Source organism: Nerophis ophidion, linkage group LG18 (genome assembly GCF_033978795.1).
Source record: "Nerophis ophidion isolate RoL-2023_Sa linkage group LG18, RoL_Noph_v1.0, whole genome shotgun sequence".
NCBI lineage: Eukaryota > Metazoa > Chordata > Actinopteri > Syngnathiformes > Syngnathidae > Nerophis > Nerophis ophidion.
The window spans coordinates 21162539-21188078 of NC_084628.1; the positions used below are offsets into that span (position 1 = coordinate 21162539).

General features: G+C 39.8%; 1 protein-coding gene across 8 annotated transcripts in view; it reads right to left on the reverse strand.

The window, feature by feature from the left end:
* Nucleotides 1-25540, reverse strand: part of mark4b (MAP/microtubule affinity-regulating kinase 4b) — an 81525-nt gene that overhangs the window by 36639 nt on the left and 19346 nt on the right. For all 8 annotated transcript variants that reach the window (XM_061877575.1, XM_061877574.1, XM_061877576.1 and 5 more), the window contains exons 2-3: nucleotides 9460-9657; nucleotides 9035-9088 (exon numbers count right to left, since the gene is read on the reverse strand). In XM_061877575.1, the coding sequence (XP_061733559.1) occupies nucleotides 9035-9088; nucleotides 9460-9657 (252 nt within the window). The remainder of the gene's footprint in view (nucleotides 1-9034; nucleotides 9089-9459; nucleotides 9658-25540) is intronic.

A 25540-nucleotide genomic window follows, 5' to 3' on the forward strand; every position in this document is an offset into this window, starting at 1 on the left:
AAAAAACTAATTATATATATATATATATATATATATATATACATATATATATACATATATATATATATATATATATATATATATATATATATATATATATATATATATACATATATATATACATATATATATATATATATATATATATATACATATATAAATATATATATATATATATATATACACACATACATGTATATATATATATATATATATATATATATACTTTAAAAATTTAAGAAAACAAAGAGCAAAAAGACAATGTAGCGAATAAAAAGCTAAAAATTTAATACTAATAACTCAGAAGGGTCCAAACATTTAAAAGTATGTAGGGGCCATTTTGATATTTTTTTTATTTTGTAAAAAAAAAAAAGAAACACTATGAACAGACATAAATCAAAACCTAGTGTCAGCTTTGTGTTTTAATTAATAAATTGTTATTAGTATCAAATTGTCAGCCTTTTCTTATTACATTACATCTTTCATTCTTTCTTTTTTTCCCCCTACAATATGTTGCGGACCATCATAACGGGCTGCGGGCCGCATATGGCCCCCTTGCCACACTTTGGACACCCCTGTAATAACTAATGATAGTACACCTTGTCACCCATAACACAAAGGTTTTTCTTTTACTAGATGTAATACCAATGTGTAAGTTGTTGTTTTTTTCAACAAAATAAAAAATATAAAAATGACTCCTGCATACTTTGACTTTTTATTATACTGTCTTTGGTGGAAAAGGTTTGAACACCCCTGCCCTAATATACTAATCACTTCACACATGCAAACAAAGGCACCTTTGGACCCGGTGTTCCCTCGGGCAGTGGTTCTCAAATGGGGGTACGAGTACCCCTGGGAGTACTTGAAGGTATGCCAAGGGGTATGTGAGATTTTTAAAAAATATTCTAAAACATAGCAACAATTCAAAAAACCTTTATAAATATATTAATTGAAAAATACTTCAACAAAATATGAATGTAAGTTCATGAACTGAATAAAAAAAATACAACAATGCAATATTCAATGCTAGATTTTTTGTGGACATGATCCATAAATATTGATGTTAAAGATTTCTTTTTTTGTGAAGAAATGTTTAGAATTAAGTTCATGAATCCAGATGGATCTTTATTACAATCCCCAAAGAGGGCGCTTTAAGTTGATAATTACTTCTATGTGTAGAAATCTTTATTTATAATTGAATCACTTGTTTATTTTTCAACAAGTTTTTACTTATTTTTATATCTTTTTTCCAAATAGTTCAAGAAAGACCACTACAAATGAGCAATATTTTGCACTGTTATACAATTTAATAAATCAGAAACTGATGACTTAGTGCTGTATTTTAGTTCTTTATCTCTTTTTTTCAACCAAAAATGCTTTGCTATGATTAGGGGGTACTTGAATTAAAAAAATGTTCACAGGGGGTACATCACTGAAAAAAGGTTGAGAACCACTGCCCTAGGGGAATGTGACAGTGGGCCTCCACCCCTAGGTGCGCTCTTCTCTCAACCATCAACATGTCTCATTCAGACTCACTCGTAAGTCTTCCACCCACTTTTTGCCTCATAAAACAATGCATTTTCAAATATCACAGCCTGTTGGTTGACATTATTTTGAAGTGCAAAATAGTCAAATATGAGCAGATGGAATAGCACAACAGCAGGACTGTTTGACTTTTCCCAGCATGACAGATTGTGTGAATTCAGCAACTCTTTATAGGAAGCACTTCATCCGTCGAAACTTCACAATTACTGACATAGTAAGACATGGCGACTCTACTACATGTCACAGTGAGAGTATAATGGATGGAAATATGACCCACTGTGATGAACAACGGCAGGAAAAATACAAATAGAACACGAGGAAGCAAGGAGAAGAAATGCAACAATGGAGGAAATAGACCCAATGGGAAGAACGTGATGTCATTGTCATACATTGACTATTCTGAAAACATTATATGAAGTAAGTGGCGCCTCATCTGGTCATCTGGGTGCTTAAAGACGAATTAAGGGATAAGCTTGTCCTCCTTTACCTTCATGTTACATGTTTTCTATATTTAGGCCAGGGTAAAAAAAAGGTGGGGCACTGCTGAGAGGGATGTTATGTGCTGTGTTGTGTTTGCAGCTGGAAAAGGCAGGAAGCCTAGCTGGGGGGTTGAGGATGTTGCTCAGCGAGCTATTGATTAACGGTCCCATCAATCCTGAGCTGATAGGCTGCCTTGCTGCATGGAGTTCACATGCACGATGGTGATTCATTTTCCCTGTGGCCGACAGGACAACTCCGCTACTCTTTGGATCGCTTGTTTCTCTCTTCCTTAAATCACTTCCTGGCTCTCTGCCATGGCAACAGCTCGGCAGCGTCACGGTTGTCATGACAATGCAGGTATTAATCCCCCAGGCTAAAGCTGCAAACACAGCTGCTGTCCGTCATGGCTCCGTTGATGTGTGTGTGAGAGGAAAGCTGCTGTGTGATTGTGAAGATCAAAGGTCAATGATGAGACAGCATATTTGTATGTACACCTACAACCTTACATGCTAATGCCATTTGGACAGCATCACACCTACATTTTGATGCATGAACAGATGTTTCCTTGTGTGGCTCTCTCTCATTTAGCGGGTGTGCTGCGCAATGTTTGATTCATGTGTCATGACGTCTGACCTGTTCAACCAGGCTAAGTGTCTCCTGTCTTTGACGCACATGGACACAACTTTGATGTTGAAATACTGATGGGGAACTGATGGCACTGCAGCCAATCGCAGTGGCGTCACATTTCATGCAAGCACTTCACTGTTTTTCCCCAGCATCACAATCTTGACTCGGTTCACTCAAGACAGGACGTCAGCGTTGGGTCAGTGTCGCTTGCGCTCCGTCTGCCCTGCGTCTTTATTGTCTAATTATCGTGGGTACGAATCCAACAAAGCACTGTGAAGCAACAATATGATGCTGCACAGACACACAGTGAGAGATGCTTCAAACAATAGCAAAGCATATAATTGCATTACATGTGCAGACAAAGGCAGAGAGGCGACCAAGTCTGTTCTCTTTAGTTCTGCTCTCTATCTTGTCTTTCTCTTTTGCCAAGGCCCAACTACTCCCCACCTCAGCCAGTGTCCTTTTGTTCGCCTGTCTGGAATTCCGCTCCGAGTTTAGGGGGCCGGTGCAGGGGACTAAAGACCCTTCGCAGCATTGGTTGATGACGGCCTCAACACAGTCTCCCATGACCACGCAAACACGTTATCAAGCAGCCTTAGAGGACATTTACATGACAACCGCCTACTTAAGATGGCAAGGTTTTCCTTTGTGTTTTCAACTCAAAGTCTAATCATGGTTCAGTACTTGGCAACCAGAACAACAATGGATGAAAAATGTACATTTTCTGCATCGCAAACCAGCAGGGACATTTACGCCAAAAAAGGGCCATTCAAAATAGGCTTTTGGATACGACTCAAGAGGGCAAGCAGCTGTTCTTGCTTTGTGGACTGGGAAAAGAATAGGGCCTTCCCCAAAGAGTTCCCACAAAGTTGGAAACATATAATTGTCCCAAAAATCCTGCAAGGATTAAAAATTAAGATTTAATCATAGAAAGTAGTCCAACATCTGATTGAGTAATGCATTCATTGATTTTATGGCATCAGTCAGCAGTTTAAGTTTTGGCCAGTTTCTAGGCCAGATGGGAGCAACTGTTGCACAAGGCCAGACACCATCATCAATACTCCAGCATGACAAAAATCTGGCCTCAACATGTTGGCTAACCTACACAGCACTCATCAATATGCGAGGTGTGTGCGAGTGGACGCTGGAATTGATCGTGTATTTGTTGGAGTGAAGTAGCTGATGAAGTAAACTAATAACAGGACCGGGTCACGTTTGTTTAGCACAGCTAACAAACTGAACAAAGGGCAACTTGTATCAAGTGTGAGAACACGAGTGGTCACACAGCACATCACCAAGGTTCTAAAAAAGTAGCAAAACCTTCATGTTTTATCTGAAGGCTTCTGTACGTTTGTGATAACACGACTGGCACGTAGAGCGAAGAGATAGCGAGCTGTTCAAACACTCTTGGAGCCTACTTTTCTCTTTTTACAGAAATGCATCAAAAATCAATAATGGACAATGATATTAATAAACCGATTCTGACCATATTCCTATATCAAGCGGACTGAAAAACACTGAGACCTTCAGTTCGGTTCCAAACTGATATCAAACGCTACATTTGATTACCTCCACCCAGTAGGCAACTGTTTCTTTTTTTGTTCACAAAACAGCATAAGACAAACAGTTATTGATGTACAAACCCTGTTTAAATATGAGTTAGGAAATTTAGATGTAAATATAAACGGAATAGAATGATTTGAAAATCTTTTTCAACCCATATTCAATTGAATGCACTACAAAGACAAGATATTTGATGTTCAAACTCATACACTTAATTTTTTTTTGCAAATAATAATTAACTTAGAATTTCATGGCTGCAACACGTGCCAAAGTAGTTGGGAAAGGGCATGTTCACCACTGTGTTACATCCAATTTTCTTTTAACAACACTCAATAAACATTTGGGAACTGATGTAACTAATTGTTGAAGCTTTGAAAGTGGAATTATTTCCCATTCTTGTTTTATGTAGAGCTGTAGTCGTTCAACAGTCCGGGGTCTCTGCTGTCGTATTTTACGCTTCATAATGCGTGACAAATTTTCGATGGGAGACATGTCTGGACTGCAGGCGGGCCAGGAAAGTACCCGCACTCTTTTACTACGAAGCCACGCTGTTGTAACACGTGGCTTGGCATTGTCTTGCTGAAATAAGCAGGGACGTCCATGATAACGTTGCTTGGATGACAACATAAGTTGCTCCAAAACCTGTATGGACCTTTCAGCATTAATGGTGCCTTCACAGATGTGTAAGTTACCCATGCCTTGGGCACTAATACTCCCCCATACCATCACAGATGCTGGCTTTTGAACTTTGCGCCTATAAAAATCCGGATTGTTATTTTCTTCTTTGTTCTGGAGGACACCACGTCCACAGTTTCCAAATATAATTTGAAATGTGGACTCGTCAGACCACAGAACACTTTACCACTTTGCATCAGTCCATCTTTTGATGATTTTACGGACCGTGGATGGTAAAATCCCTAAATTCCTTGCAATAGCTTGTTGAAAAATGTTGCTCTAAAACTGTTTGACAATTTGCTTACAAATTGGTGACCCTCACCCCATCCTTGTTTGTGAATTTCTTAGCATTTCATGGAAGCTGCTTTTACATCCAATCTTGGCACCCACCTGTTCCCAATTAGCCTGCACACCTGTGGGATGTTCCAAATAAGTCTTTGATGAGTATCCCTCAACTTTATCAGTATTTATTGCCACCATTCCCAACTTCTTTGTCACGTGTTGCTGGCATCAAATTCTAAAGTTAATGATTATTTGCAAAAAAAAAAATGTTTATCAGTTTCAACTTCAAATATGTTGTCTTTGTAGCATATTCAACTGAATATGGGTTGAAAATTATTTGCAAATCATTGTATTCCGTTTTTATTTACATCCAACCCAATTTCCCAACTCATATGGAAACAGGGTTTGTACCATTATGAAATTATCCTTGGTAGTAGGTCACCATCTTCTGACCAAGTCAGGTAAAAACTCAACTCATGTTGGCCATTATCAATTAATCATCCATCCATCCATCCATTTCCTACCGCTTATTCCCTTTTGGGGTCGCGGGGGGCGCTGGCGCCTATCTCAGCTACAATCGGGCGGAAGGCGGGGTACACCCTGGACAAGTCGCCACCTCATCGCAGGGCCAACACAGATAGACAGACCACATTCACACTCACATTCACATAATCAATCAATGTTTATTTATATAGCCCTAAATCACAAGTATTCAAAGGGCTGCACAAGTCACAGCGACATCCGCGGATCAGCGCCCACCTAAGGGCAAGGAAAAACTCACAACCGAGTGGGACGTCGATGAGAATGAAGATGAGAAACCTTGGAGAGAACTGCAAATGTGGGTAACCTCCCTCTAGGGGAGACTGGATGCAATGGAAGTCGAGTGGGTCTGACATAATATTGTGAAAGTCCAGTCCAAAGTGGCTCCAACATAATAATGGGAGTCAAGTCCATAGTGGATCCAGCATAATAGTGAGACTGAAATAATCTATAAAGACATCACTACTGTGGGTTTTTTAGACATGGTCCAGTAAACACACACAACTTAAAGAGTCAGACTACAAATAAAGTTAACATTAGAGACAGCAACCATTTTTGAGAGAATTGTTGAGGTCATTTTACAAAACCCAAAACCAGTGTAGTCGGCACGTTGTGTAAATCGTTAATAAAAACAGAATACATCTGTAGCTGTTGCTGGGAGTTTGCATGCTTTAAATATGTATCATAAATAAATAAATATTATTAAATAGGTTAACGATGCAGAGTAATTAAATATTATAAAAAATGTGTGATTGTAAAATCCATCCATCCGTTTTCTACCGCTTATTCCCTTTTGGGTTGCGGGGGGTTCTGGTGCCTATCTCAGCTACAATCGGGCGGAAGGCGGTGTATACCCTGGACAAATCGCCACCTCATCTCAGGGTCAACACAAATTGACAGACAACATTCACACTCACATTCACACACTAGGGCCAATTTAGTGTTGCCAATCCACCTATCCCCAGGTGCATGTCTTTAGAAGTGGGAGGAAGCCGGAGTACCCGGGTGGGAACCCACGCAGTCACGGAGAGGAGATGCAAACTCCACACAGAAAGATCCAGAGCCTGGGATTGAACCCAGGACTACTAAGGACCTTTGTATTGTGAGGCAGATGCACTAACCCCTCTTCCACCGTGCTGCCCTGATTGTAAAATCTCCTGAGCAAAATGTAAATGTGTTGTGTTAATTGTGTTGCAAAGTGGAACGATTGTTGTGATGTTGCGACCCCATGTAAACAAGTCAGAACATGCAAGAGGGGAGGGTGCTTGAGCACGTTCTGGGGATAATCAACCTATCCCCAGAAGCTCTTTTAGTTACAAGCAGCCAACGAGGTATTGTATTTTTGTAATTTAATTTATTTCTGAGAGTTTATTGATGTTTTAAATTCAAAGTCCGATGTACTGGATCGTACTGTGTTTTGTAAGTTCTCACGGCTTGTTGGTGTGTCGGCGTGGATGGTGTATACAGCAAGGAGTCGTCAATAAACGCCATTTTACAAAAAAAGAACTTTCCCGGGTTGCCGTGTATCGAAAGGAGCTACAACATCCATCCATCGATTTTCTACCGCTTGTCCTTTTTGGAGTCACTGGGGGTGCTGGTGCCTATCTCAATTGCATTCGGTCGGAAGGCGGTGTACACCCTGGACAAGTCACCACCTCATCACAGGGCCAACACAGATAGACAGACAACATTCACACAGTAGGCCCACTTTAGTGTTGCAAATCAACCTATCCCCAGGTGCATGTCTTTGGAGGTGGGAGGAAGCCGGAGTACCCGGAGAGAACCCACGCAGTCATGGGGAAAATTTGCAAACTCCACACAGAAAGAAACAGAGCCTAGGATTGAACCCAGGACCTTCGTATTGTGATACGATTATCTGCAAATCGTTTTCAACATATATTAAATTGAATAGACTGCAAAGACAAGATACCTAACGTTCAAACTGGTAAACTTTGCTATTTTTTGCAAATATTACCTCATTTCTAATTTCATGCCTGCAACATGTTTCAAAAAAGCTGGCACAAGTGGCGAAAAAAACAGAGAAAGTTGAGGAATGCTCATCAAACAATTGTTTGGAACATCCCACAGGTGGACAGGCTAATTGGGAAGATTGCCATGATCGCGTATGAAAGCAACTTCCGTGAAGCGCTCAGTCATTCACAAACAAGGATGGGGCGAGGGTCACCACTTTATGACCAAATGCGTGAGCAAATTGTCGAACAGTTTAAGAAGAATATTTCTCTACGAGCTATTGGAAGGAATTTAGGGACTTCACAATCTACGGTGTGTAATATCATCAAAAGGTTCAGAGGATTTCGAGAAATCGCTGCACGTAAGCGGCAATGCTCGTGACCTTCGATCCCTTAGGCGGTCCTGCATCAAAAACCGACACCGGTATGGAAAGGATTTCACCACATAGGGCTAAGGAACACTTCAGAAAACCACTGTCAGTAACTCTAGTTTGTTGCTACATCTTTAAGTGCAAGTTAAAACACATTTCAAATTGTTTTCGGAAACTGTGGACGTCGTGTCCTTTGGACTAAGAGGAAAAGAACCATCTAGACTGTTATTGGCGCCAAGTTCAAAAGCCAGCATCTGTGATGGTATGAGGGTGTATTAGCGCCCAAGGCCTGGATAACTTTCACATCAGTGAAGGTACCATTGTACTGTATGTACCCTGAAGAGTACATACAGATTTTGGAGCAACATATGTTGCCATCCAAGCAACGTCTTTTTTATCATAGACGCCCCTGCTTATTTCAGCAAGACAATGCCAAGCCACGTGTTACTACAGCGCGGCTGCGTAATAAAAGTGTGCGAGTACTAGACTGGCTTGCCTGTCGTCCAGACCGGTCTCCCATTGAAAAAGTGTGGCGCATTATGAAGTGTAAAATACCACAACAATGGACTGTTGAACAACATAAAGCTTTACATCAAGCAAGAATTGGAAATAATTCCACCTGAAAAGCTTAAAACATTGGTCTCCTCAGTCCCCAAACATTTACTGAGTGTTGTTAAAAGGAAAGGCCATGAAACACAGTGGTAAAAATGCCCCTGAGCCAACTTTTTGCAAAGTGTTGCTGCCATTAAATTCTAAGTTAATGATTATTTGCAAAATAAATTAAATTTCTTATTTCTAACATTGAATATCTTGTCTTTGCAGTCTATTCAATTACATATAAGATGAAAACGATTTGTAATGCTTTTTATTTACGATTTACACAACATGCCAACTTCACTGGCTTTGTGTTTTGCATTAAAGCCATTATCAGATATTTTTTTGGGGTGTGGATCTTTTGTTTTCCCACAACATCTCACTAACCTTCTGCAGGCTGGTCGGGTTGAGCTGTGTTTTATCGATGATCTTTATTGCAACCTATATAAGAAACAAAAAACAACAGTTAATGTAAAAACAACTAATAACATAATAGGTAAATACATAAATATTAGCAACAAACTAAGATTTCTAATGCTGATTGTGAACCCAAATGTCCTCCAGGTTCCGTGAAGGCACAGCAGTGAGGACAAACACTACAGTGTTTGACTGTGATAAAGTACAGGAAGTGAGGACCACAAACCAACACGGATCAACGGTGACCCTCTCAAGGACTACGTCATACCAATACACAGTTTCATTCATGGCTTTTTGAAAAGTTAGCTGCTGTGAAACAATGTAGGTCATCATCATCACAGCTGGCAAGAACCACCACAGTAGCTTGGTAAAGTAGTAAAAGCCTTAAAACTCACCTCTCTGCCCGTCAGGATGTGCCGCGCCAGTTTGACCTTGGCAAAGTTGCCTTTGCCGATGGTCTTGAGCAGCCGGTAGTTCCCAATATGTGGCTGCTCGTCTGAACACAGTGCGATGGAGTTTCGACATCGTGCGCCCAGCGAGCGGCTCGACCAGCCCGTTCCTTTGTCTGAGCGGCTGGTGGAAAGGGAGGTGTGCTGAGGGGACAAGACGATAGAGGTGGACCATCAGGATCAGCAAAAACTCACAAATGACACTCAGTAGAAAAAAATACAGGTGTGGCTTTCAGGTCCGCTGCGACCACAACAGTCCTACAAACCTTGCAGTTAATTAGTGTGTGGCCAGACATCCATACAGTAATGGATCATGTACGTTTTTTGTACAGAGGACTTTTTATTTGATTTGACAAAATATTTTCGTGTTGGCCATACATTGCGTGTAACAAACTCGTGTTTGCCGACGCAACTTGAAATACAGGGCCAGGAGAAAGAATCTAATGCGTTGGTGACGTTGGCTTTTTTATCCAGTACAACTGCAAAATAAACCAGGAGTAGCCTGCAAGTGCCAGCACTTTAATAAAGAAGTTAGGAAACATTTTTGAGTTCAAGTATCTCGTAGCAAAGCACAGAGAGGTGGCATCGGTGTGGTTCTCCAATTCTAATCCTCTACCTTCGCTCATCGACATTTTCACCAACAACAGTCTAAAATGAAGTAATGGGATTAACGTTGTTTTTTATGGGGAAATATGCTTAGTTTTTTGTACGATTCTGTTTTCATTGGGTCTTTTGGAATGGGTCACTAATAAAAATGTATTAGAGACCTTTGTCTGCTAAATAAAATATATGAATCTCTCGACAGGCTATTGTTATAATAGTGGATCTGTCATCTGATATAAATTACTGACCACAATTGTATCTTTTCCTGAAACATCCAAACAACAGTATCGTTCGTATCTACATTAAATTATTCATGAACATTGAAAATTGCTTCAATGAATTATGTATATACAATGCATATGAACAACAGTCTGCAGAGTGAATCAACATTTGTAATTCACTACTGGAAAAAAACAATTGCTGCATGAATTTGAGAGAAACCAGCTTTGTACAACACAGTATAATATCGGTAACGTTTTAACACCTCTTTTCTGACTTATAAATGTTGTTACAATATTGTACACTCGTGTTGAACAATGCCAAAACGTCAAATCATAATGTTCATGCATTTGGGCGTGAGGTCGTGAGCTTTCATGCAGTTTGGAATGTCTCTGAATGCTGTGATTTTGCAGGTGGGCCATTTTGTGACATCGCAGGTTGTTATGCTGGTATCCTCGTACATGCTTTTGCATATTTGCAATCTATAGGGAACGCCTCCACATACAAACTGTTTGCAGACAGACTCAGAAAACAGGTGTGGAGTAAAAATTATATCTAGACCACGGGTATCCAAACTTTTTCCAGCGAGGGCCGCATAAGTAAAAATTGAAGCATGAAGGTGCCACTTGAAAAGATTTTGTACTTTAAAGATACTAAGAACAAGACAATATATCTGAACACAAAATCAAAATCTTAGCTATGTGTTATCAGGAACAAAGCAAATTGTGCCCTAAATTAAAAATTTTCAGGCATAAAATGGCTGAATGAACTAAAAATACCAATACTACAGTAGTATTGGCCCCTTGACGAGACCAAAACAATGACACCACAGTAATGTGGCCACTGATTGGCTCAGCCTCTGGCAGCTTTACAATCATTACCATGCAAACTCTTTCAGCCAATTTTCATTCAAACACCTCAGAGTCCTATAACTTGCTACTTAACACATGCTAACGGTAACATGTTAACATGCTAATATTAGCGCGCTAACTTTTTGTATAGCTATAGTACATGCCCCAGCTTAATAGTCACATGACTTAATACTTGACACATTCTAACTGTTAGCATGCTAACATTAGCATTTATGTACGGCTTGAATATTTCAGCATTCACACGCAGTTGCTCTCTGAAATGCATATTCTATTTTTTTGCTGTAATGTTGTAATCCGGGATGTTTATATTTTGTCTTCAGAAAGTGTCACTGGGTATTATAAAACAAGCTGAGGGCTGAAAAGATTCCCTGGACAACTCTGATCTAAACCATAAGGAAGTGTTTAGGATTTATCAGAGGTTTCAAATGCGCGATTGTAAACCAGATTCCTGTTCCATGTACACACTCAAAGTAGGCCTTAGTTTCTACCAGTCGTTGTGGAGGACTGATGAACCAGCCTTAAAGGGGAACTGCACCTTTTTTAGAATGTTGTCTATTGTTCACAATCATTATTAGAGACAGTACCACAGTATGTCTCCTTTTTTTTTTAAATCTAAAGATGATCAAAAAACGCTTGTAAGCTGCGGCTAATGGGAGTCACCGTTGTAGCCTTAAATCCCTCTTAAACAACTTCAAAACCATCCATCAACGTTTTATATACACACACTGCAAGTCTATATATAATGGAGTAACAGACCCATCAATAACGATATGTAATATGTTAAATTTTTACCCTATTTTGGTCATTTTTCATAATAGCCAGAACTTGTTTCCTCAGCGCATTTATTTCCGTTTCCATAGCAGTGCACTTCCGACTTCCAGCAACAAATGTGTGTTCCTACTTTCGGCAACAAACACGTGTGCGTTTCTAATCATGGCAGACTTGGTAATAGACGACTAAGTTGGCTATTTTTGGACAAATAAGGGTTAAGGCTGCACTATTATGGCCAAAATAATAATCACAATCATTTTCATCAATATTGAAATCATATTATTTACTGTTATGTTAAACAAATTTTGATTGATGAAAAATTGTTCATCAGTTATAAAATTAAATTTACAAATGACAAAGGGCTAACTGAAAATAAATATGCCATTGCAAAGTGCGATCATAAAGTGCAAATAAGTGAAAAAATAAGACACATACTAAAAGGAACACACTGTACAGCTCACAGTGTGTATAGGACATCCATTAATCCATCCATTTTCTACCGCTTGTGTCTTTGCTAAATAAAACTTTATTACATCCGTTATTTATCCGTGTGATTGAGAGGTGGATGGATAAGGGGTGCCTCAGTGCACGGTTGATGTTACAGTTGTTACGCCGAGGTTACATTTTACTGCGTGGCTCGTTCCTTCAGGATGCAGATGGAAATTACGCAGGCAAGATGCAGGTAAGAAGATGATTTATTCTAATAAATCAGGCAGGACTACTAAAAGAGCAGGCTGTACTTCCTCAGGAGACTGCACTCCTTCAACATCTGCAAAAAACTCCTGTGGATGTACTACCAGTCTGTGGTTGCCAGTGTTCTGTTCTACATGGTAGTGTGCTGGGGGGGCAGTACATCTAAGAAGGACAACTCCAGACTTGAGAAACTGATCAGGCGGGCCGGTTCTACAATGGGAATGAAACTGGACACACTGGTGACGGTGGCAGAGAAGAGGACTGTTGACAAACTAGTGAGCATCCTGGATGATGCCAGTCACCCTCTGCATAGCGTTATCAGTAGCCAGAGGAGCCTGTTCAGTGCTAGACTGCTTCATCCCAAGTGCAGGACTAATAGAATCAAAAACTCCTTTGTCCCACACGCCATTAGACTGTACAACTCCTCTCTGGGGCAGGGGGCGGGGCGTACTAGGATGACAGGGGATGCAAAGCAATAACAGTGCAATACGTTTTCATAACATGGTCACTACTGCCTACTTTCTCTTGTTATATTCTTATTTTACTGTTATATTTTTATTCCCATTGTTGCTTTTTAGTTTTTATTCTTGTTGTAATATTTCTCTATTTTGTTTCCATTTAAACCCCCATTATTTACTTTTTACTTGTATTTAAATTGATCTCAACTCTGTACACTGCGGCTGGAATTTTAATTTTCCTGAAGGAACTCTCCTGAAGGAATCAATAAAGTACTATCTATCTATCTATCTATCTGAAATACAGAAAAGTGTGCTGATAGCATGGGAGCAATGGTGAAGCTTAGCACATGAACAAGAATCAAGAATCATAGAAATAGTCAACGTAACGTGTTGCGTGAAGCCAATAAGACAGGCGTACTGAGTGTGGCGAAAAACAGAAATAAGTAGCTCTCTGATTAGTGCCCAGGAGCAGGTGAGTGTCCCGAACACTAATCAGAGGCAGGTGAAACTAATCAGCACCTATGGTAACCAAAACACAAACCCATGGGTGCTGAAACAGAATTAAGGTCGTCAAAAACTAAACAAAACATGATCCGGGCAACGGATCATAATAGTATTTTGTACGTTGGGGCTTTGCGCCGGGAGAACCACACTGTGAGCAACCATAACTCTGTTTGGATTTTTAGCTTCATGTCGCGGGAAAACGATGGTGGTTGAGGAAAGAAGAGAAGTGTTTTTAATGCTTAACCTGTTGGCGCAACTCAATAATTGGTTTAAATGTGCACACCAGCGAAGCTTTGCCGTGCAACTTGTTGTGGCGTTTGTGTACACGCGCAGGAGCATTTCCGGGTTTCCGGGAACGAGTGGGAGGATAACCTCGAGAAGGGTGAGGCGTGCGGGCCTGTTCTGGCGTAAAAATGTGGGTCACTCTACAGGAGAGAAGGTCACCAAAGCCTTTTTCCTCAAAAATATTTTCGGGGACTACAGGCAAACAGCTGATCATGTGTCAGTCACCCGCTCACTTCCTCTTACTCGCTCTCACAAGAGTCCACTATCTTTCGGTCACCCCCTGGTGGTTGACTGACTGTTGGTTGTGAAAGTACTTAAATTGATATGCAGCGAAGCCTGCTTTCTGAATGTAAATATCGCCATCCATTTCCTACATTTTGTCCTTCTCGGGGTCGCAGGGGTGTTGGAGCCTATCCAGTTGCATTAGGGCGGAAGGCGGGGTAACCCTGGACAAGTAACTCTCATTTATTTGTAGCAGCCAAAATCGTGATAACGATTAAAATTTGATTAATTGTGCAACCCTAAAGAAGAATCACAACGTCATCTTTGTGAACCTGAGTTTACAAAAAATAACTGCTGTTTATAGAAGCGAGCACGAAGAGAAGTGAAACGTTGGAGGAGACGGAAGCCAAAAGAGTGACGTCGGCGTGACTTGACGGTTTAAATGTGGAGCTTGGAGCTAGGCTATGCCGACATAAATGGAGTGCTCACCCAAAATCAACAGGAAAAGGCTAGAACAAGTGGTCAAATGTCCAACGAGAGAATCATTATAATATTGATCACAATACATGCAGCACATCATGATTGTTATAAGAACTTTATAAGCTGTCGAGTTAGCTGTGTAAAAACAAAATATGAAATGTGGGCTAATTCTTTATGGATACTGCAATATGATTGTTTGTGTTTTTTCAGCAAGTATAGATTATAGTTCTATCGCATTGTGTCTTGCATTACAAACACAAAGGCGATTCAGCTGCTGATGCAAGAAGCTAACTTACGGCTAATGCCTTAGCATGCTGTTGCAAGGCAATGTGTTAATACGCTAGAAAAACAGTTCCCAAGTGTCCGCTCTTAAAATAACAATGTCGCTACAGATTGGCTAATATAAAGGGTACGGAATGTAAATCAAGTATTGTTGGCGGTTTATGGATGCATTTTCAAAATATTTCAGGGGCAGAATGGAATAATCCAATTAGTTGTATAGCTTGCCACCTAAAACGACCCGATTTTAACAAATTAGAATGCCAAAAAAAAAACTTTTGTCCTGTTGCATCTAATAAGGATTGTGAAGGATAGGCAGAAGTCCAAAAAAAAGTGCAGTTGTCCTTTAACAACTTTACATTTAGCTGAATAAAACAACTCTGAATGGATGGAGCATGTTTCCACAAACAAGAACATGAAATCAGTCTATAATTCTAAAGTGTATGGCCAAAATAAAATCCTACATGCTACATGCAGAACATTCTAGAAGGAGCCAGTTTAACACATAACATAATGCACATTAACACAAAAAGTAATTTTTTGTATTCAACATTGAAGTAGATTTAAAAAACATTAGTAGACAACAACAATAACAATGGGGATAGTGCAACCGAGGTGGCGAGTCATGTTCAGAGTTCTGTCAGCAGTGGAAGCTTTGGGGTCGGGTGAGGTGAGTGGTTGCAACATAAACAATGAAGACAAATCCCTCCGTCTGCTGTACACACAAACTGGCCCTTTATAAACAAACTAGCTTCAACCTTCAGGACCAAATTCTTTCCTTAAAGCTGTTCTTTCACCTTCATTTTCTCGTCCCTATCACCCTTCCCCCAATCATTCTCCCCACGTCTCCTCGTCTCGGCTGTCCCCATCCCCCAGACGTTCCGTTCCCTCGACGCTGTTCCCCTACGCCCGGGCCCATCTTTTGTCTCACGACAGCACCTTCATTTTGGGCGACCATGCATCAGTTTGAGCTTCTGCCGCCCTGTATCATTTAAAAGAACCCGAACCAAGCAGTAAGTGCCCGCTGTCATGCCTAAGACAATGGAGTTTGAGACATTGATTAAAATGGCAGCAATTGTTTGTAAGGCAGCTTGTTGAATAAAATACTTCTTTTTTTTTCACTTTTTACTTTACAAAAGAGGAAGCGTGGAATGCTTCTCCGGTTGCATTATTTGGGTTTTACTTTATTAAATGTTAGAATATGTTCTAGGGATTAACGATACTAACATTTTATGTTACGGTTACGATTATTATTATCGCGGTATTTAGATTTTTTTTTTAATATTTAGATTTTTTTTTAAATCTTAAACAAATAGACACACTGTTAGATAGCCCCCTATTTTGCATGTTTTGTGTTTATTTTCCTTCACTGATTAGTGTGAGTGCTTTGGCATGCAACTCTGTTCAGCGATCCTCAAACGCAACGTAAAAACACCTCCGTGTCATATTCCTCTGAGTAAGGATCAATAACTCTGTTTTAAGAGAACACAGCTTACAGGTATAGGCTCAAAGTGCACTTTGAATGTCTTAGTTATTCAGACTAGGGCTGGGCGATATTGCCTTTTATTGATACCTCAATAGTTTTAGGCCATGTCATGTTACACGATATATATCTGGATATTTTGCCTTATCCTTGAATGAACACTTGATACATAAAATCACAGCAGTATGATGATTCTATGTGTCTACATCAAAACATTCTTGTTCACACTGCAATAATGTTTGCTTATTTTAAAATTTCATGCAGGGAGGGAAATCACAACTAAGTCAATTTACCAAAACTGCATTTATTAAACAGTTATTAAGCAGTGGCACAAACATTCAAGTCATTTCCAAAACAGAAAGTGCAAGATTGTCAGAGACATTTTAAGTAAGTAAAGTACCAATTAGATTAGATTAGATTAGATAGTAATTTATTTATTCCGTCAGGAAAATTACAATTTTCAGCACTGATTGTCACAATGATTGTCACACACACACTAGGTGTGGCGAAATGTGTCCTCTGCATTTGACCCATCCCCTTGTTCACCCCCTGGGAGGTGAGGGGAGCAGTGGGCAGCAGCGGTGCCGCGCCCGGGAATCATTTCTGGTGATTTAACCCCCCATTCCAACCCTTGATGCTGAGTGCCAAGCAGGGAGGTAATGGGTCGCATTTTTATAGTCTTTGGTATGACTCGGGGGACGTTTGAACTCCCAACCTACCGATTTCAGGGCGGACACTCTAACCACTTTTGCGCATGATGTCACAAAGATGACGGATCAAAACAACACTAAATTAAAGTGAATTTTTTGTAAAGAACTCCACTACAATAGTTTAAAACAAAAAAAGTGCACTTTTGTGCATGATGCCACACAAGATACTTCAATAAGTGTCAAATAAAAATGAGCTGCAAAATAGGAAATCTCCTTCGCTATGAGGTAGGTTCCTGCGGACGTTATCTCCTTCTGTTGTGGACTATTTGTTTCATACAGTGTTGATCTGAAATAGTTGCTTCGGCATTTTGTCGGTGTGGCTTCGGCCGTAGATGTTGAGCACTCCTCATTCTCTAGCGGGTGACTTTTCAAATGATGCTAAATTAGCAGTGGTGCTACGTTTTGTAGCAACGCTTTTGCCGCATAACTGTTCAACATATTCCCGCTTGAAACCAAACCACTGCCAGACGAAGGACCCTGTGCTATGTTTCTTGGGAATAAATTATTCCTTCATTTGTTACCAGATACGCACCTTCTCTTTCTCGTATTACCACCCACACCGCACTGTTAGCATCACAGCTAATGTTACCATGTCGCTACTTCTCTGCTCCACGGGAGCGTGTGACATTGCACATGTGACGTATGTAAGAAGGTGCGCTTGTTTTAAGTCTCTGTGAGAAGCAGAGACAAGCAAGAGGGAGAAGAGCCTGTAGAGTAATGACCGCAGCTAAAAGCAACTGCGTGAGAACAAATACGCCAATATCACGATATAGTCATTTTCTATATCGCACAGAGACAAACCCGCGATATATCAAATATATCGATATATCGCGCAGCCCTAGTTCAGACAGCAATAAATTGAAATTGGGGTATGTTGTTTCTTAAGGAGGAAAAAGGTTAATGTCTCTTATATTCATGCTAGCATTTAAGCTATCATGCTAACCCTGTCTGTCCATGAGTTTACTAAAAATCGGCTATATGAATCATGTTTTTTTTATTAAAAAATTTAAAAACAACAACACAAACCGTCAATAGTTTTACCACGGTTATCATTGATACCATTTCTATTACATCCATATTTTTTTATTATTATATTTTCTCTACTGCCCACTTAGGACGGCAGTTCAAATTACCTTGAAAGTTAAGTGGATGCAATACTTTGAATACTGGTGTGGCTAATAAAATGACAGCTTGTGACTGCTGATGTCACATTGCATCATCCTCATCCGCCATAAGAGAAAATACCAAGTAGCTTCCTTTAGTATCACGTAAAATTTTAACGTGAAGTCTGAAGTGCCAACATTGTGTCAACATGACATTTTTATATAAAGCTGTCAAAATGTCACCGTGTTGTAGAAATGTTTTCATCAGTTGTCGGTGTAATTAACTGGATGCTCAGGTAAACGTTTTGACATGTTACATTGTGTAAGTGACGTGAGAGGAATAAGGAAAAACAATTCGGCTGCTGCTGTCATGTTAATGTGTGTTGTAAGAGGAAGTGCGACACGCATTGACAGGATGTGTGACGTCGTTCCCCAGCTGAAGAGTGGCGCAACCTTGAAACCCTCCCCACCATCCCTGTGGCAATAACACACATCGATCAGCAGCGCTGCTCCAGTTTCCGCTCCCTCTCTGGGCTTTGTGACCCCACACGGGCGTGCCATGGGCCCTGGCGTAGAACACACAACTACAATATGACTCGCGCAAAACACTAATACAATATGACACGCAGAACACACAGCGGACGCAACATGTCTTCCGAGCGCGGAGCAGGTGAAGGGAGAGACTACCAGAGGCGTGACTCATCAGCTGACACTAAGTGTTATTTGGGACGTCACATCCATTTGGGTAATGACTTTGATTTAGCGTTGCGGTGTTGTGTTGCAGATGAGCAGCAACGCAATGTGTGTTGCCACAACACGTGTCAAGGTTGGAATGCCAAGCAGAAATGTCAATGAGGCGTATTTTCGTTTAACAACTATAGTCCAGTATAAACATTTTTATCTTTTTAAAATCTCACAACAAACACACTCTGCTGTTGTCTTTCGGCGCCACAGCGAGTAAACTGCATGAGATTTAGCTTAGTCTTTATTTAGCTTAGTCTCCGATGGGTATGTGCAACCAGGTTGGGAATCGAACCCATGCACGCTGCAGTGTGTATCATTACTCCACTGCAGATGAGGACAAGTTGAATATGAATATTTTGGGCCCCGTCTTTATTCTGTATGCGTCACAAAATTCATTTTTTCTGTTCCCACTGCACAAAGCTAAGTCTTAAAGGCCTACTGAAATTAGATTTTCTTATTTAAACGGGGATAGCAAGTCCATTCTATGCGTGATACTTCATCATTTCGCAATATTGCCATATTTTTGCTGAAAGGATTTAGTAGAGAACATCGACAATAAAGTTCGCAACTTTTGGTGCTGATAAAAAAGCCTTGCCTTTATCGGAAGTCGCAGACGATGAGGTCACAAGGGTGAGGGCTCCTCACGTGTCACATTGTTTTTAGTGGGAGCCTCCAGCAGCAAGAGCTATTCGGACCGAGAAAATGACAATTTCCCCATTAATTTGAGCGAGGATGAAAGATTTGTGGATGATGATATTGATAGCAAAGGACTAGAAAAAAAAATAAAAATAAATAAAGTTTTTTTAAAAAAAAAGACGATTGCATTGGGACAGATTTAAATGTTTTTAGACACATTTACTAGGATAATTCTGGGAAATCCCTTATCTTTCTATTGTGTTGCTAGTGTTTTAGTGAGATTAATTAGTACCTGATAGTGGGAGGGGTGTGTCCACGGGTGTCTTGAGGCCAGTGTCTGTTGGAAGTCACGGCAGATACAAGGATGGCGCAAACTCCACAGATCTCCGGTAAGAAGCGACTTTTTAACACAATTTTCTCACCGAAACCTGCCGGTTGACAAGTGGTCGGGAACCATGTTCGCTTGACCGCTCTGATCCATTGTAAAGCTTCACCTCCGGGAATTTTAAACAAGGGATCACCTTGTGTTTGTGTGGCTAAAGCTTCCCAACTCCATCTTTCTACTTTGACTTCTACATTATTAATTGAACAAATTGCAAAAGATTCAGCAACACAGATGTCCAGAATACTGTTTAATTGCGCATGAAAAGAGACGACTTTTAGCCGCAAATAGTGCTGCGCTAATATTTCCTGACAGTCCGTGACGTTACGCGACGTTTTCAAAAGAAACTGCGGGAAATTTAAAATTGCAATTTATTAAACTAAACCGGCCATATTGGCATGTGTTGCAATGTTAATATTTCATCATTGATATATAAACTATTAGACTGCGTGGTCGGTAGTAGTGGGTTTCAGTAGGCCTTTAAGGCATGCTCGCAGCAGTTTGCTGTGGAAGAGGTCCAACATCAGTAATTGATAGATGGATGGATTGAAAGTTTTATTAGTAGATTGCACAGTTCAGTACATATTCCGTACAATTGACCACTAAATGGTAACACCCGAATAAGTTGTTCAACTTGTTTAAGTCGGGGTCCACGTTAATCAATTCATGATAAACCTCACAAATGAACAAACATTCCCGCAACCGTGCTCCAAAATCTTGCACCAAAAAGTGGAAGTTGTTCGTTAAATTTTGATACTTGTCTTCATTGAGGGCCGCTTCGCAGTTATTTTTTCCCCCAGAGGGCAGCTTCTACCAGTGAATGATATTATTACATAATTGCCCGTATATATATATTTTTTATGTACAGTGCAAAAAAAGTTTAAATCTGTAGATTTTATGGTAAAAAAAAAAACGTGCAGCATCGTCGCAAGAAATTTAGCGTAAACATTTACATTGGTTTTTATTGTAAATGGAAACACACTACCACTGTTTTTAATGGTAAAAAAAACAAAAAACCTGTCAGCTCAGATGACAGAATTTTACAGTAAAATGTAAGATATTTTTTTTATTACTGTAAATAGAAAATGTTTTTTTACAGTAAAATTCTGGTAACTGAGCTGCCGTTTTTTTTTTTACAGTAAAAACAACAACTGTAGATTTTACACTGGATTACTGTAAATGGCAAAACAGTACCACAGTTTATTTTTTTAAATACAAACACAATTTTATCGTCAAAAAACAGCGTAAAAAACATTTCCAATCAAATGCTGTACAACCAGACTAAATGTGACAATTTTACCGTAAAATCTATTGCCATCTTTAGAGTATAAAATTTGATGGATAACTTGCTTTGAAATCATAAGTCAAGCAGATAAAAGGTATTTATTTCTATTTAAACAAAAAAAAATTTCGAATGTATGGGAATATATTTGTTGTATTATCAGATAATATTCAACTTAAAAAATATGCGATTGCATGGAGCATATGTATTATTTTTGTCAAAATAGAAAGAACTAATATATTTAGTAAGAAAAGATAAAGTACATTATTAATACATTGTTTCTAGGCTTTTAAAGACCAAAAATATGAGGTAGCACAGGCCTTGAATTTGACACCTGTGTCCTAAAGCAACGTCAATGACCACAGGAAGATGCTCAGTGTTACTTCCTGTCGGAGCGACAAATCGCCACCGTGTTTTAGGGTTGCATTGGCGCTGGGCCAAGGGCCAAACATTTCACGAGAAGAAAACGAGTTATTCCTGCAACATGGAATACCTATGCAGGGAAAATGTGACAGTTTATTGAGTACATGGTAACACACAATCTAAATGTTTGCACATTTTAGGAGTATTCAATTATTTAAAGACGGCTAAAGAGAGTTGATTTCCTTTTAAAAGTGAAGGCAGCAAGAATTAATCGAGTCTGAAATGAGAACATTGGCAAGGAGCTTTCAAGCGACTTAAATACGTAATATTAATGTTTTGACTCGTGTGTAGCAGAGGAGCTGGTTCACACATCACTCTTGAACAACTTGATTGTTGCCATTTTGAGTCATTCCTTCCTGCAGTCACTTTTGCAGTGACAGACGTTGAAATTGCTGTGCACGTGCAACCACGGTGGACAGACCATCTGCACCAGTAAAGATTAGCAAATTGGCTCCACGTCAGACCAGTTCTACACTGTAGGTCGGGTAAGAGTGTTGTTTCTTTCAGGCTGCGTTGTCATTACAGGCTTCGTATCTTGCAGTTTCTCTCAGTCAGCAGTAGCCCAGGCTTCACTTGCTGCAGGCGGGGCAGCTTTGACTTTGCAGAACATTTTTAGAATTACTTTCCTGAGACTCTCAGGTAAATACAACCTTGACAGCGCCGCTAAAGCCGGTCACGTCACGTGTCAAATCATGGTCACCATCCATTCATCATTACATCACTGAACAATTGCAATAAAGCTATTTTCTATTCTGGGATTTAGGAAGCAAACTGTGGTCATCAAAGGCTTGAAATTCCAAAAACAACATGGGTCACACAAACTACGTTTAGAATGCAAACCAAAGTGGTCCAAATAGGATTTTTTTTTTTTTTTAAATCACATTTTTTTCCCAGCTGACTGTTTACACTGCCTGCAATGAGGGCGACTTGTCCAGGGTGTAACCCGCCTTCTGCCCGATTGTAGCTGAGATAGGCACCAGGGCCCCCTGTGACCCAAAAAGGGAATAAGCGGTAGAAAATGGATGGATGTTGACACTGCAAGTAAAATGTGCTTTTTTTTTTTAAAATCAGACTCCAGTGTGAAAATGCACACAGGCCCTAAAGTGGACCCAATGTGAGCTCGACGTCACTTGCATGCGCACTTTGATAAAGTGTTAACAAAGGAAGTTGACCGGGAGGAACTAGCTACTACTACAAAATAAAATAAAAGTTGCAACTCTTTAGAATGAGTGTTTTTCACATGAAAATAAAATAAAGTAATATAATGTATGAATGGATGTATAACAGTGTAAATTATTGGGGAGTGTTCTAATCTTGTAATGGCTGTTAAGTAGAGGAGACACGAAAATCAGCGTGAGCTTTTTTTTTTTTTTTCAACTCACACGTAAGCAAATGCGCCACAGCGTCAATTACGGTCCTTCAACAATTGCGATTTTTTTCAAAATCAAAATACATATTCATGTATTACACATAGCCTATTATTTGCGCACTATTGACAAGTGAAGCACCAAAAATGTGGTCGTCTTAAATCGACTTTGCTCACCGAAACTGGATGTTGCTGGCAACTGCATCTTTCCCCGCACACACGTGTGATGTAGCTTGCCCAAAGCTGACAAAAAAGCCACATACATGCGTTTACACTGAAGTCACATTTGAAAAGATCCGATTCCAATCGGATTCAGGACTACCTCCAGATGTGGCCTGAATCTGATGCCAAAAGATCAGATTTGAAGCACTTTGGAGCGTTATATGGGTAAAAAAATCTGATCTGCGTCACTTGAGGGCGAAAAAAATCATACATTCCTTTGTCAGATTTGAAAGTTATGCTTGAGTTTGTTGACTTTACAACGAGAGTTTTGGTCAGTTGGTGTTCAGACTTGCCTCAGTCACTGCAACTTCAGTCTTCCTCAGAGCTGTTGTTGTTGCCTCGTGGTGTTATGTGTCTAAAAGCACTGCTTTGGCCTCTTATCTCCATCTATCCATCCATCCATTTTCTACCGCTTATTCTCTTTGGGCTCGCGGGGGGCGCTGTTGCCGATCTCAGCCACAACCGGGCGGAAGGCTTACACCCTGGACAAGTCGCCACCTCATCGCAGGGCCAACACAGATAGACAGACAACATTCACACTCACATTCACACACTAGGGTCAATTTAGTGTCGCCAATCAACCTATCCCCAGGTGCATGTCTTTGGAAGTGGGAGGAAGCCAGAGTACCCGAAGGGAACCCAGGCAGTCGCGGGGTGGACATGCAAACTCCACACAGAAAGATCCCGAGCCCGGGATTGAACCCTGACTACTCAGGACCTTCGTATTGTGAGGCAGACGCACTAACCCTTCTTCCACAGTGAAGCCCGCCTCTTATCTCTTACTCTTTAAAAAGTATTTGTCTGCTTTCAAGAATCTTGAACGAACTGATGTGACGTGTCTAAAAGCAGCTGGCCGTGTTTTGCCATTTTATCTCTTACTTTCTAAAAACCAGTTGTCTGCTCCAAAGAATCTTGAATGAATAGTGTGTGAGGAAATTCCCAAATGGGGACACGGAGTTCGCCGTGCCACCATGCACTAGACAAATCCAGCTGTCGGTGGGACACACTGGAAATTGGACATAGTGCACCAAAGGTGTAGGTCTCCTCTGGCAAAGGTAATGATCTACAGCAGGGGTAAGGAACCTATGGCTCTAGAGCCAGATGTGGCTCTTTTGATGACTGCACCTGGCTCTCAGATAAATCTTAGCTGACTTTGCTTAACACAGTAAGTAATGAACAATTCAGCTGGTAATCACAGTGTCAAAAATAACGTTCAAAATATAAAACATTCTCATGCATTTTAATCCATCAATCCAGTTTCTACCGCACCTGTTCAAGAAGTCGCATTAATGGTAAGAAGTATTTTATTTATTGTTGGTTAGCTTCAGAAAAACAATGTTATTAAAAAGAATAACAGACTTATTATACTCTAAAAATGTTGGTATTACTTAAAAATACATGCATTTAGTTGTATTCAGTCTTAAAGAAAATATTATATGGCTCTCACGGAAATACTTTTTAAAATATTTGGCTTGTATGGCTCTCTCAGCCAAAAAGGTTCCCGACCCCTGATCTACAGGGTCACATACAGAAAATGTCACAACTTGTACTTCCTCTAATTAGTTCAGTTTGATGCCTTCTGGGAGCTGTGCCACACCCAAGGACCTCTCTAAACCATCCGATCTCTACCCTTGTTTTTTTTTTAATAGAGTTGCTTAACCTTTTTTTGAGGGGTAAAAGGAGATCTTAATTAAAGGCTGTATTTATTTAAAAGTACAATCTAGAGTTGGTCAATGTGGCTGAAAACGTTATCAGGACATTGATTAACTTGTATGATGACTGTATTATGCTGATAGTATATATTTGTACTACAAGTTGAAAAACGTATTCGGGTGTTACCATTTAGTAGGCAATTGTACGGAATATGTAGTGTACTGTGCAATCTAATAATAAAATATTCAATCAATCAATCAATCAATCAAAGACATAAGTGTTTTATATAGGTCAAAACTGATATTTTTCATAACATATGCAAAATAAATTCCATGAAAAAACAGTAAATGTACACATTTTTATTTAAAATGTAACTTCCCTCTGCTTATATTCCTCTCAACTAAAAAAGGAACTATCAACATAACCATGGAAAACAGTCCAACAGTCAATGTAAACATTGAACACCAAACAATAACATCTTCAAATGAAGGCGCAAAAAAAAGGATTAATTATGCAAGAAATGCTTAATGAAGTGTATCAAAATAGTGCAAAGTGTAAAAATGTAAACCTGCAGAAATCTGAGAAAAAATATTTTCTGCAGGTTTAGTGCCAGGAAGTTTCGAATCTGCTCTAAAGG